The following is a 13,453-nucleotide window of genomic DNA, read 5'->3' on the forward strand; positions in this document are numbered from 1 at the left end:
GATGGACAAGATTTAAAATTTTTAAGTTTATGGTAGAAAAACTTGTCGGAACACAGAGGAATAATTGATGGACCTTAGTACTATGTAAGATAGTACAAGATGGAAAGATGGGTAGAGAGAAGAGATAGGTTGGTGTTCCCTGTAAAGCAAGAGGGATATTTCTCTTAATGTAACAGTGAGGGAGGAGTAATGTAGAGTTGGGAGATTTTGATAATTTTGTTAAATTTGTCATTACAACGATGAGACAATTCCCCTCTGATTGATTCTATTTGTTATTATCTTTACTGTTCTTTCAAAATGGAATGCAGTCTTAGAGACACATGGGAAGATTGCCAGATAGAAGAGTGCCTTCAACAATGCTAGTGCCCAAGTTGTGATAGGTTACTACACATGTATAGAGTAACCACTCTACTCATCTGTATGGAGTTTTATAGCATGTTCAACTTCCAGTATGAGAAATGAATAATAGATTCATTCATTTTGGGATTTCTTTCCAAGCAGATGTGAAAGGACAATGAGATCAGGAATTTTCACTTATTAGTAAAAGAATACCTAAAATTATTAACCCTACCTGGCATCTAAATATGAAAGAGAAGGAAGTGAAGTCAGGAGGGTCTGATGAGTCAGGAGAAATTGGGAGACCCTAACTTGACTCAGACACTAGAGGAGTAGGAGTTGCTAAGAAATCAAGTACAGTACTTTATGCCTACTATTTCACTTAAATATTCAACTGTGGGTGTCATCTGTTGCCATCCTTAAAGGGAGGGTATACTAGCTAGGATTAAATTCAATTATAAATGACAAAAATCCAAAGTATAAAAAGCTTAGAGAGATAACAGTTTATTTCTCACTGAAGATAATTTAGGAACTGAGTAATAGAGTAGTTCCACAAGTTATCAAAAACCTAAGCCATTGTATCTTATCTGCCATCCATGACTTTTACATGGTCACAGATGTTTCATTAATGATAGATTTCAGGCATCATAAAAAGTAAACAGAATGAGAAAAGCACATAGTTTTCCTTTAAAGAAACATCCCAGAAATTACACAGAATAATTAATCTTACAATGCACTGGTCATCATTTAGTGATAATCAGCTGGTAGTCTAGAAAATTTAATCTTTATGCTAGGTTGTCACAGATATAGTAATAATAGGAGTTTATAATTAAAGAAGAAGTAAGAAGTGATATGAGAGGCAACAATCAGTCAGTCTCACAGAACTTCACCTTGAGAGTGAAGCAGTATGCAGGAGGGGAAAAAAATCATTTTGTGGCCAGTGGGGAGAATTATAATGATCACTTGGGCCCAATGTTATACTTTCTCATGGAGGCGTAGGCACATGAATTACAGCATCAATGTGCTCTACTCCACCTGGACAATGGTCAAGGGGCGAGAGTCAGGGGACCAAAGTCTGAAAAGTGGTCTTAGGACACCATAAAATGTCTGTTTGGAAAATGTGAAAATGTGGGATTCATCTGTCATATTATAGAAAGATACATCTCCAGCCTCATAATCCAGGAATATCCCCACACTAAGGGGTTTTTCTCTTAGAGTAAGAAGAGTTTCTGAGATGGTAAGGGCCCAGTAATCCTCCTGGTAGAGCCTAATGGCCCAGAAACCATTCTGTGGGGACATTTGGAAAGTCTCCTTCCTTGATACATTATCCCTACAAACTCCCAGGTCCCAGGAATGCAGGTCCCCAACTTCCACCTCCCAGTAGGATCTCCCCGAACAGATTTGTGGCTGACCCAGCACACAGGGAATGGAGACAAATCTCTGTGTGGAGCTGGGTAGATCTTGCTGTATTTCCTGCAAGGTTACTCCTCTCCCGTCTTCAGTTAGGAGGAGTCTGGGATGAGCAGTGGCTTCATCAAGAGTCACATTTACTGCAAAAACAATTAGACCATCATGTTTATAGAAAGAGTCTCAGTAGGCCTGGGCCAGAGGGTCCCCATTCTGTGAGAACTTCTCTGGCCCTGGGAAGATCCAAGTCATCTTCACCTGTCTTCCTTTCTTACCCCACAAGGAGCAGGGTCCCTCCTGGAGCATCATACTCACCAGTTTGGAACTCTTCTTTCCTCCAATCTGCAAGGAACATATGAGTGTGAGAAGCCCCATCTGATAGATATCCATCTGCTCAGATTATGAGTATAAATTCTCAAGGATTAATTTATGAATGATAATAACCAAAGAAAATATTCTTTGATATACTTGCACCTCTTTTCACAGTCTGTTAAATTATGTCTGGCTTGAAGAACTGATTTCTTCAACCAACATTCCCATAGGATAAGTGTCCATAATTTATTTAAGATGTTGGAAAAGAAATAGAGATTATGATATGTCTGACCAAATAAATTCTTTTTCTTGTGGTTTCCTCAGACTTTATAGGAGATAATCTTTTACTTATCCTCAGAGCATGATTAGAGATGTCAATTAAAAAATAATAAAACAATAAGTGTTTTCTAGGATGTGGAGAAAAGGAAAACCTGTAAATGGTTGATGGATGTAAACTGGTGGAAAATAGTATAGTTCAGTTCAGTTCAATTCAGTTGCTCAGTCGTGTCTGACTCTTTGCGACCCCATGAATCGCAGCATGCCAGGCCTCCCTGTCCATCACCATCTCCCGGAGTTCACTCAGATTCATGTCCATCGAGTCAGTGATGCCATCCAGCCATCTCATCCTCTGTCGTCCCCTTCTCCTCCTGCCCCCAATCCCTCCCAGCATCAGAGTCTTTTCCAATGAGTCAACTCTTCTCATGAGGTGGCCAAAGTACTGGAGATTCAGCTTCAGCATAATTACTTCCAAAGAAATCCCAGGGTTGGTCTCCTTCAGAATGGACTGGTTGGATCTCTTTGCAGTCCAAGGGCCTCTCAAGAGTCTTCTCCAACACCACAGTTCAAAAGCATCAATTCTTTGGTGCTCAGCCTTCTTCATAGTCCAACTCTCACATCCATACATGACCACTGGAAAAACCATTGCCTTGACTAGACGGACCTTAGTCGGCAAAGTAATATCTCTGTTTTTGAATATGCTATAGTATAAAGGTTCCTCAAAACACTAAAAATAGAACTGCAATATGATCCAGCAATTCCAAACCTGGGTGTATAACCAAAGAAAATGAAAACAAAAATTTGAAAAGGTACATGCACCCCATTGTTCATACTACACCTGAATTTAGTATATATATATATATCCTAAAAATGACTAAATATTGTTTCTTTGTGTGTGTGTGTGTGTATATATATATATATACACATACTGAATACTGTTCCTTTGTGTGTGTGTGTGTGTGTGTATAGACACATACATGAAATTTTGACATTTGCAACAATATGGATGGACCTGGAGGGTATTACTATTAATAAATTAAGTCAGACAGAGGAAGATAGAGTAAGTTATCACTTATATGTGGAATCTAAAAAATAAAACAGTGAATGTAACAAAACAGAAACAGACTTACAGATATAGAGAGCAAACATAATTATCAATGGAGAGAGGAAAGGGTGAGGAATAATATTAGGGTTTCAGACGTACAAACTACTATGTATAAAATAAAGAAACCTAAAGGATATACTGTACAGCATGAGAAATATGCTTCTCTGGGTCCGGAAGATCTCCTGGGGAAGGAAATGGCAACCCACTCCAGTACTCTTGCCTGGAGAATCCCATGGACGGAGGAGCCTGCTAGGCTACAGTCCACTGGGTCACAAGGAGCCAGACATGACTGAGTGACTTCCCTTTCTTTCTTTCATGGGGAATATAGCCAATTTTTATAAGAACTTCAATGGAGTATAGCCTACAAAATTTTGAAGCCACTATGTTGTACACCTGAAACTAATGTAATATTGTAAGCCAACTATGCCTGGTAGAAAGTGAAGAAGAACTAAAGAGCCTCTTGATGAAAGTGAAAGAGGAGAGTGAAAAAGTTGGCTTAAAGCTCAACATTCAGAAAACTAAGATCATGGCACCCGGTCCCATCACTTCATGGCAGATAGATGGGGAAACAGTGGAAACAGTGGCTGACTTTATTTTTCTGGGCTCCAAAATCACTGCAGATGGTTATTGCAGCCATGAAATTAAAACATGCTTACTCCTTGGAAGGAAAGTTATAACCAACCTAGACAGTATATTCAAAAGCAAGGACTTTGCCTACAAAGGTCTGTCTAGTCAAGGCTATGGTTTTTCCAGTGGTCATGTATGAATGTGAGAATTGGACTGTAAAAAAAGCTGAGTGCAGAAAAATTGATGCTTTTGAATTGTGGTGTTGGAGAAGACTCTTGAGAGTCCCTTGGACTGCAAGGAGATCCAACCAGTCCATCCTGAAGGAGGTCGGTCCTGGGTGTTCATTGGAAGGACTGATGTTGAAGCTGAAACTCCAGTACTTTGGCCACCTGATGCAAAGAATTGACTCACTGGAAAAGACCCTGATGTTGGGAAAGATTAGGGGCAAGAGGAGAAGGGGTCGATAGAGGATGAGATCATTGGATGGCATCATCGACTCGATGGACATGGGTTTGAGTGGACTCCAGGAGTTGGTGATGGACAGGGAGGCCTGGCGTGCTGTGGTTCATGGGATCACAAAGAGTCGGACACGACTGAGTGACTGAACTGAACTGAACTATGCCTCAATTATTAAAAAATCAAATAGATCATCCAGCCCACCATTTTGCATGATGTACTCAAAAAAAAAAAAAATCAAATAGAAAATAATAATGGTCAAATTGCTAAAATTTAATATTTTAAATACATTATTGTGTTTTAAAATACTGAGTAAACTATTGAGTTCATAGAATGCATATTTTGGAGTTTCATTTATTTTTATTGTACTGTTTGGCACTCAGTAGGTATTCATTTAAAATATATTTTGCAATAGGACAGTCTTCAGAATCCATGTCACTCACCAGGGTATAATGTTGACTCCCTCCAGCCTGCAAAAAACAAAATAGGAAACTTTACTTTTTTTTTCTTCCATTTTTTTTTCTCATTATCTTTTTCATTTCTCCTTGTCTTTGTCATATATTTTCTTCTGAATTCTTTGGACTTCTTCTTTTTATCCTATATTCTCATAATCCATATTTAGAAAACACAATGATAAAAATGATCAGGTGGAAGGTAGATGGAAACATAGAAGCAATAAAAAGTGGAAGGGATTAAGGAGAAGTGGGAGGGATGAAGGAGAAGTGGGAGTGAGAGGACATGAAATAGATTTGGAAGGAAGGGGAGAGAAGGAAGAACATGCTGAATCACTGGTGGTTTGTCTTTTGAAAATAATTTATTGAAATTACTAGAATTTAGGAGGATAACACTTCAAATGCTTTTTGCCTACTATAAGCATTTCTTTGCACTTCTAAATCCTATTCAATTTCTACAGTGGAAGAATCTGATATTTAGAAGAATAGAAGTTTTTGGGAAATAAGCTTTACTCACCTAATTTGAACTGAGCTTTCCTCCTATCTGAGAGAAAACAAACAAGTATATATACACATATATAATGTTAACTAATGTTTTCTTAACACCATAGAAAAGATTCAAGTAAAGTCATACATCTGCACATACATGTGCCAATGTTAGTGTCTGAAAGTTGACCAAGTAACATCCATTTTAAAAGCAACTAAAGAAATCTCTGAAGCTTACTACATCTGAAAACCTTCCTACAATTTGAAGAATATAATTTGATATGTAGGGATATGAGAGTTTAATAATTCTTATGATATAGTACCAAAATAGTGTACAAATAACTTGGAAAATAATTTTAAATTTTAGGTTTACAAAAAATGAAGTTTATTTGAGTGAAAAAAATGTATGTTTAAAGACTTTGAAGTATTAATGATTGAAAAGGTGAAAATAAAAATAAAAGAACAACAATAATTGTGGTTGGAAAAAAATCGGGCAAAGTCATGCAAAAAATATTTATACACCTTAAATCACTTGAGTTATAGTCAAGAGAAATGGACTAGCAAGTCTCAAGATTAACTTGACAATATATATATAGCATAACATACAGGTCAAACAAAAGAAAAGAATTTATCTCACTCAGTAACTTTGGAGTTTTAACTTTCCTATAAAAACAAGTACAGTATCATGCATAAAACAACGGGCACTCCATATCAGAGCACATGTTGAAGAACCCAAATTAAAAGAAACTTTCTGTCATCATTCTTAGCTTAATCTCCTTTATCTCACCAACTGTAAAACTAACTACTGTAAAATGAATTACTATAAAATTCCAGTAATCACCTGGAATATATTAATAGAAGAAGCATAAAAATAAAGCATAGAAAGGAAAGGAAGTGAACAAAAGTTGAGAGAATGAAAAGGGAACTTAACATGGAATCAGTTCAGGGAGCTAAAAAGAAAACAGATAGGGTAATTTGAAACCCACAAGAAGAAAAAGGCAAGACAGGAGTGAGTAAGAGGTAATGAGACAGGAAATTTTTTTTTCAAAGAAATATATCAGTAAAAAAGAATGTCAGAAAAAAGTTACCAATTTCTTTCTGAAGATCTTCTGAAAAATAAAATGGAAATCTCATGTAAATATCAAGAGAAACCAATATAGAAAATGAAAATGAGTAGAAAATTTCCATTGCATAGTAAACTGGAAGGATGAATGTGATTAGAAACAAACAAATAAACAAAAACTCCTGGGGAAAAAAAAAGCCAAGAAAGCACAGTTCTATCTTCAAAAACAGAAAAGGAAGTGAATTTCCCCTGTTGAATAAATAAAGAAGAATGATGATGATTAGGGCAGAGAAACTAACTAGGATTTTACCCCATAAGTACATATTTTATGAACAGTATTAAGGACATTCATAATTGAAGATTTGGACAAAATCCATATTTAATAAAGGAATAAAATAATTCCATAACAAATGTTATCTTCATAGTAGTATGTTGAAACTGATTTTGAATTTTGCAAGTCTTTCTATGTCAGATTAAACCAGTTGTCTTTAAGCAAAACAGTTTGTGAATTGTAGTCAACAAATACTAAGTCCTGAGAATATCTTTTTAGATGTCATAGCCATTAAGAAAGCAAATGACTACAACGTCTAAGTACAATCTTTGGTGACTGCAGCCATGAAATTAAAAGCTGCTTGCTTGCTCCTTGGAAGAAAAGCTATGACCAACCCAGATAGCATGTTAAAAAGCAGAGACATTAATTTGTCAACAAAGGTACAACTAGTCAGAGCCATGGTTTTTCCAATAGTCATGTATGGATGTGAGAGTTGGACTGTGAAGAAGGCTGAGCGCCGAAGAATTGATGCTTTTGAACTGTGGTGTTGGAGAAGACTCTTGAGAGCCCCTTGGATTGCAAGGAGATCAAATCAGTCCATCCTAAAGGAAATCAGTCCTGAATATTCATTGGAAGGACTGATGCTGCGGCTGAAACTTCAATACTTTGGCCACCTGATGGGAAGAACTGACTCTTTGGAAAAGACCCTGATGCTGGGTAAGATTGAAAGTGGGAGGAGAAGGAGATGACAGAGGATGAGATGGTTGGATGGTATCACTGCCTCGATGGACATGAGTTTGAGCAAGCTGTGGGAGTTGGTGATGGACAGGGAAGCCTGGTGTGCTGCAGTCCATGCAGTCACAAAGTCTGATACAACTGAGCCACTGAACTGAACTGACAATCTTTTCTGAAGTCTGATGGTTTCTATTTACATTGAATAATAGTGTAATGAAATTTAATAGAGTTGTCAGTTGAGAGAACTTTTAAAATTAGATTTGATAAACTCACACTCTCAATTTTATCATGTACCTCAGAAGAAGTTCAAAGAATTGAAGTTATGACTGTAATGAAACTTCCATTTCTATTGACTTACATATAAGTACACCATTTACTGCAAGGAGATCCAACCAGTCCATTCTGAAGGAGATCAACCCTGGGATTTCTTTGGAAGGAATGATGCTAAAGCTGAAGCTCCAGTACTTTGGCCACCTCATGTGAAGAGTTGACTCATTGGAAAAGACTCTGATGCTGGGAGGGATTGGGGGCAGGAGGAGAAGGGGACGATCGAGGATGAGATGGCTGGATGGCATCACGGACTCGATGGATGTGAGTCTGAGTGAACTCCGGGAGATGGTGATGGACAGGGAGGCCTGGTGTGCTGTGATTCATGGGGTCGCAAAGAGTCGGACACGACTGAGTGACTGAACTGAACTGAACTATCAGCACATAAATATTTTATAAGAAAGCAGAAAATTAATGAAATAAATCAATGTTTATTTTAGATTCATGTATTTGAAGGGACTTATAATAAAATATAAGTTAATGGAGATAAAGTAATACAAATATTACATGAGAAAAATGTTAGAAGATCATTCTTTAAGCAGTTTCTTTTTAATCTTATTCCTATAATGCAACTCTAGGCTTTATGGGATTTCCCTAGTGGCTCAGATGATAAACAATTGCATGCAATGAGGGAGACTGAGGTTTGATCCCTGGGTGGGGAAGATTCCCTGGAGATGGGAATGGATACCCATTCCAGTATTGTTGCCTGGAGAATTCCATGGACAGAGAAGCCTGGTGGGCTACAGTCCATGGGGTCGTAAACAGTGAGACATGACTGAGTGAATAACACTTTCACTTCACTTTCAGGTTTTATTAAAGTCTTTAAAAAACTTACATATACATTTCAAGAGATAAGCTCTTGTCTAGAATTCATGTGTTGTAAAAAGTATCTTGGGCATTCTTGCATGTTATAAATTTTAAACTTTTATATAATATTTACATAAAAGTACAGGGTTTCCCTGGTGGCTCAGTAGTAAAGGATCTGCTGCAGGAGATTCTCTCCCTGAAGAAGAAAATAGCAACCCTATCCAGTATTCTTCCCTGGAGAATTCTATGGACAGAAGAGCCTGGTGGGCTACAGTCCATGGGGTTGCAAAAGAGCTGGACACAACTTAGAGACTAAACAACAATGATGACATAAAAGTACATATGTGCTTTTCCTACATTCTTTGAAGAAACCTCTTTGGTGGTGTTAATTTTACTGCTTCCTCTTTTTCCCATCATTCCTGTATTCTCTAGACTTAAACATCTATTAATACTCATTCATGTTTCTCAAGTTATAACCTTCTTGAATTTGTATGCCTTCTAACCCAATTTTCCTCATGGGAAGAATGAGAATATTGTTATGCAATTCCAGTGAAGAAAATCTTATAATTTCTATACAATGAAATGAAAGGAAGGGAAATAAAATATTAAAAGGCAGCTGAAGTGGGCTTGGAGAAGGCAATGGCACCCCAATCCAGTACTCTTGCCTGGAAAATCCCATGGATGGATGAGCCTGGTAGGCTGCAGTCCATGGGTTCGACTTCACTTTCACTTTTCACTGTCATGCGTTGGAGAAGGAAATGGCAACCCACTCCAATGTTCTTGCCTGGAGAATCCCAGGGATGGGGGAGCCTGGTGGGCTGCCATCTATGGGGTCGCACAGAGTCAGACACGACTGAAGTGACTTAGCAGCTTAGCAGCAGAAGTGGGCTCTAATAAGATTACCTGAGCTTATCTTGGATAAAGGTAGCACAACAGTTTTCTTAAAAATACCATAAACTTCTAAAGTATATTATTAATAAAAATTTATTTTACAGAAAAGATCTGTGTACATAGATTGGAATGGCAGGATAAATTATGCCAACGATAATGGTGAAAATTGAATAACAAATGAAGATGCGAAACTTCAGTTAGGATCATAGGATCATTAGAAAAAATCATTTAAAGCATATGTAGATTGGAATTGCAGAAAATGTTTTTTGATAGTTGAAGAAATAAGTACAAGGAGATCAAACCAGTCAATCCTAAAGGAAATCAATCCTGAATATTCATTGGAAGGACTGATGCTGAAGCTGAAGCTCCAGTACTTCGGTCACCTGATGCAAAGAGCTGACTCATTGGAAAAGACCCTGATGCTGGGAAAGGTTGAAGGCAAAAGGAGAAGGGGATGACAGAGGATGAGATGATTAGATAGCATCATTAACTCAATGCACACGATTTGAGCAAACTCAAGGTGATAGTGGAAGATAGGGGAGACTGGCGTGCTGTAATCCATGAAGTCACAAGGAATCAGACATGACTCAGCATCTGAACAACAACAAGAGGTGACATAGTGACTAGATAACAGAAAATGGGATTAACTTTTTCATTTTTCACACTTAGCAGAAAATAAAAAAAGAAAGAACCAATTCATTTAAAAGCAAGTCACTATGTCAGGAAGGAAAAGGACAAAAATTTGAAACACATCCATAGTTTTCAAAATGACTCACATCCTGACAAGTTGAAACTACAGGGTTCAAAGGCCATCTCAAAGGCCAATGAAAGGCAATAGTGTTTTACATGACCCCCACCCCTTACACAAAAGAAGGTACTAAGACAGGAAACAAAACCTGAGAGGAGATATCATAAGATTTGTCTGGGATAAATGATATCAATCATTCATCTTCAATTGAACTGTCACCTTTTTAAGAAAAAATGCAGAAAGACTGCTTACAAGATGGTGGAGTAGAAAAATCTTGAACTCCTCTCCTCTCATGAGCACATCAAAACCACAGCTATCTGCTAAACAACCATCAATAAAAGGGACTAGGACTTATCAAACAGATTTTCTATAACTAAAGACACAAAGAAGAAATCACAATGAGATGGTAGGAGGGGCACACTTGTGATATAATCAAGTCCAAAATCCCCTGAGTGGGTGACCCAAAAACTAGAGAATGGTTGTATTGCACAGGTTTTCCCACAAGTGTGAGAGTTCTGAATCTCATGTCTCTGCAACCTGGGGGTTTGGTATCAGGAAGAGGAGCCCCCAAATTATTTGACTTTGAAGGGCAGTGGGGGTTAAATTGCAGGGGCTCCACAGGCCTGGGGGCAAAGAGGCTTCATTCTTAAAGGGTACACACAAAATCTCAAATGTACTAGTACTGAGGGCACAGTAACTTCATAGTAGCCTGGGCCAGACTTACCTGCTGGTCTTGGACGTTCTCCTGGGAACATAAGCGAGGCACAGCTGTAGCTTACTCTGGGGAATAGACACAGCGGTGGATATACTGGGGAGTATTCGTGTGCATGAACTCTCACTGGAGGCTGACATCTTGCATAGGTCATTAACACCAAGTTCTGGCCCCATCCAACAGATGGAAGGAGCCAGTGCTGGGATGCTTCAGGCCAAACAACCAACTGGGGGAAATACAGCTCCACCAATCAGCAGACAGGCTGTCCAAAGATTTCTTAAGCCCACAGCCACCTCTAGACATACCCCTTGACATGGCCCTGCCCTCTAGAGGGCCAGGACCTAGCTCCATTCATCAGTGGTCAGGCATTGGCCCCTCCTGCCAGAAAGCACAAACCTCTAGACCAGACTCATCTACCAGGGAGCAGATGCCAGAAGCAAGAAAACCACAATCCTGCAGTCAGAGGAACTGAGCCTGCAATATACACTACCATGTGAAGAGCCGACTCTGGGAAAGGAGGCTGATGCTGGGAAAGTTTGAGGGCAGAGGAGAAGGGGGAGACAGAAGATGAGGTGATTGGATGGCATCACCGACTCAATGGACATAAGTTTGAACAAACTCTGGGAGTTAGTGAAGGACAGGGAAGCCTGACGAGTCTGCCATTCATGGAGTTGCAAAGAGTTGGACACAACTGAGAGACTGAACAACAAATGTATGAAATAAATAGCTGGTGAGAAGTTGCTGTGCAACACAGGAAGCCCAGTCTGGCACTCTGTGATGACCTAGAGGAATGAGATGGGGGGAGTGGAGGGAGGCTCAACAGGTAGGTGATCTATATATAGTTATGGCTTATTAGCATTGCTGTATGGCAGAAACCAACAAAACCTTGTAAAGCAATTTTCTCCCATTAAATAATAAATTAAAAAAAACAAAACAAAACAAAACAAAACAGATCAGACTCTACCCTGGGACCAGCTGATCCTTGACCCTTGAGTGGTGTGAGGGGAGTGCACTACTGAGACACCTAAGACATTCCCTACAGAGGGTCACTTTTCCAAGGTCGAGGAATGTAGCTAATCTGTGTGTGTGTGTGTTAGTTGCTCAGTTGTGTCCAACTCTAACATACATAAAAACACAAACAGAACTTCAGATAAGATGAAGCAGCAGAGGTATATATTCCAGATGTAGAAATAAGAAAGAAATGCAAATATGCACATACACACTAGACAGGTGCTCAAAAAATGATAGGGAATTGCATGGTAAAAGCACTCATTTACCCAAAACTGTATCTGCAGCAATAGTCATATGTGTTACATATTTAAACACAGACCATTAGAGTGAAATGGCTTTACTGTTTCGGTATCTTATATAAGCAAAACCTAAGCTAGAAATGGTATGGAAATAATGGAAGCAGAGGAGATTAAGGAGAGGTGGCAAGAATATACAGAATTATAAAAAAAAAAGATCTTAATGACCCAGATAACCACAATGATGTGATCCGTCACCTAGAGCCAGACATTCTGGAGTGTGAAGTCAAGTGGGCCTTAGGAAGCATCATTATGAACAAAGATAGTGGAGGTGATGGAATTGCAGCTGAACTATTTCAATCCTAAAAGACGGTGTTGTTAAAGTGCTGCACTCAATATGCCAGCAAATTTGAAAACTCAACAGGGGCCACAGGACTGGAAAAGGTTAGTTTTCATTCCAATCCCAAAGAAAGGCAATAGCAAACAATGTTCACACTACCACACAATTGCACTCATCTCACACACTTGCAAAGTAATTCTCAAAATTCTCCAAGCGAGGCTTTACCAATATGTGAACTAAGAACATCCAGATGTTGAAGTTGCCAGGGGCCAGCGTGAGGAACTCCGCCCATGGCAAAGGTCATGAGGAAGGAGGCTTGGCATACGCAAAGGCATGATCAAGCCTCAGGAAACCCCCTGTTTCCGAGCATCTACCCCAAAACCAGAGTCTGTTTTTTGCTCTCACCTACACCTCTGACTTTACGGGGGCTCTCCCCAGCAACCGTTTCTCTCAGAGAAGGAGTAAACGTGCAGCTCCAAGGCAATAAAAATTCCTGGGCATGACGAGAGTGTTTCAGCTTACGGACTCCTCTGAAGGTTATCTAGCCTGCCTGTATAGGTTCGTCTGGCCACATGTGATTGTTTACAGCCTCCCAACCTGAGAGGCACGAGATGTTTTAGACTTACTAAAGGCAAATTCTTTTGGGGAGTTAGAAATTATTAGTATAGTGGGTTGGTTAGGAATTATATTGGTGAAGGGTTTTTTCATTTGTTGTGTCAATAATTGCTGCTAATTCCTTCCCCTGGGTGGGACAAGGATGTCTCAGGTCAAACCTCTCTGCTGACAGACTAGCTTGTGTGACAGGATTATCTATACTCCTGCCACATGATTGTTTACTACCTCTCAACCATAAACAGCACAGAGAGTTTTGGAGTATTTTGAAAGTCTTAATTAGCATAGGGCTTTTTCTTCTTG

At 39.0% G+C, this 13,453-nt stretch overlaps 1 protein-coding gene across 1 annotated transcript; it reads right to left on the bottom strand.

The window, feature by feature from the left end:
- Positions 1–818: 818 nt before the first annotated feature.
- LOC120869763 (butyrophilin subfamily 1 member A1-like) lies at positions 819–11,091 on the bottom strand. Its single transcript, XM_040249039.1, has 5 exons — positions 10,964–11,091; positions 5,429–5,493; positions 4,903–4,929; positions 2,059–2,085; positions 819–1,886 (listed from the first exon to the last, which is right to left on the bottom strand). The coding sequence occupies exons 1-5, from the start codon at positions 11,089–11,091 to the stop codon at positions 1,363–1,365; spliced, it is 771 nt and encodes a 256-aa protein (XP_040104973.1). The 3' UTR covers positions 819–1,362.
- Positions 11,092–13,453: the final 2,362 nt, after the last annotated feature.

This window comes from Oryx dammah, unplaced genomic scaffold (assembly GCF_014754425.2).
Source record: "Oryx dammah isolate SB20612 unplaced genomic scaffold, SCBI_Odam_1.1 HiC_scaffold_11, whole genome shotgun sequence".
Classification (NCBI taxonomy): Eukaryota; Metazoa; Chordata; class Mammalia; order Artiodactyla; family Bovidae; genus Oryx; species Oryx dammah.

Excerpts from the sequence above, each read along its gene's own strand:
- LOC120869763 (XM_040249039.1), bottom strand. The coding sequence starts at position 11,091 with ATGTCAGCCTCCAGTGAGAGTTCATGCACACGAATACTCCCCAGTATA. Across the intron at positions 2,086-4,902 it reads GGAGTCAACATTATACCCTG|ATTGGAGGAAAGAAGAGTTC; the intron begins GTGAGTGACATG and ends TGTTCCTTGCAG. Across the intron at positions 1,887-2,058 it reads GAAAGAAGAGTTCCAAACTG|TAAATGTGACTCTTGATGAA; the intron begins GTGAGTATGATG and ends TTGTTTTTGCAG.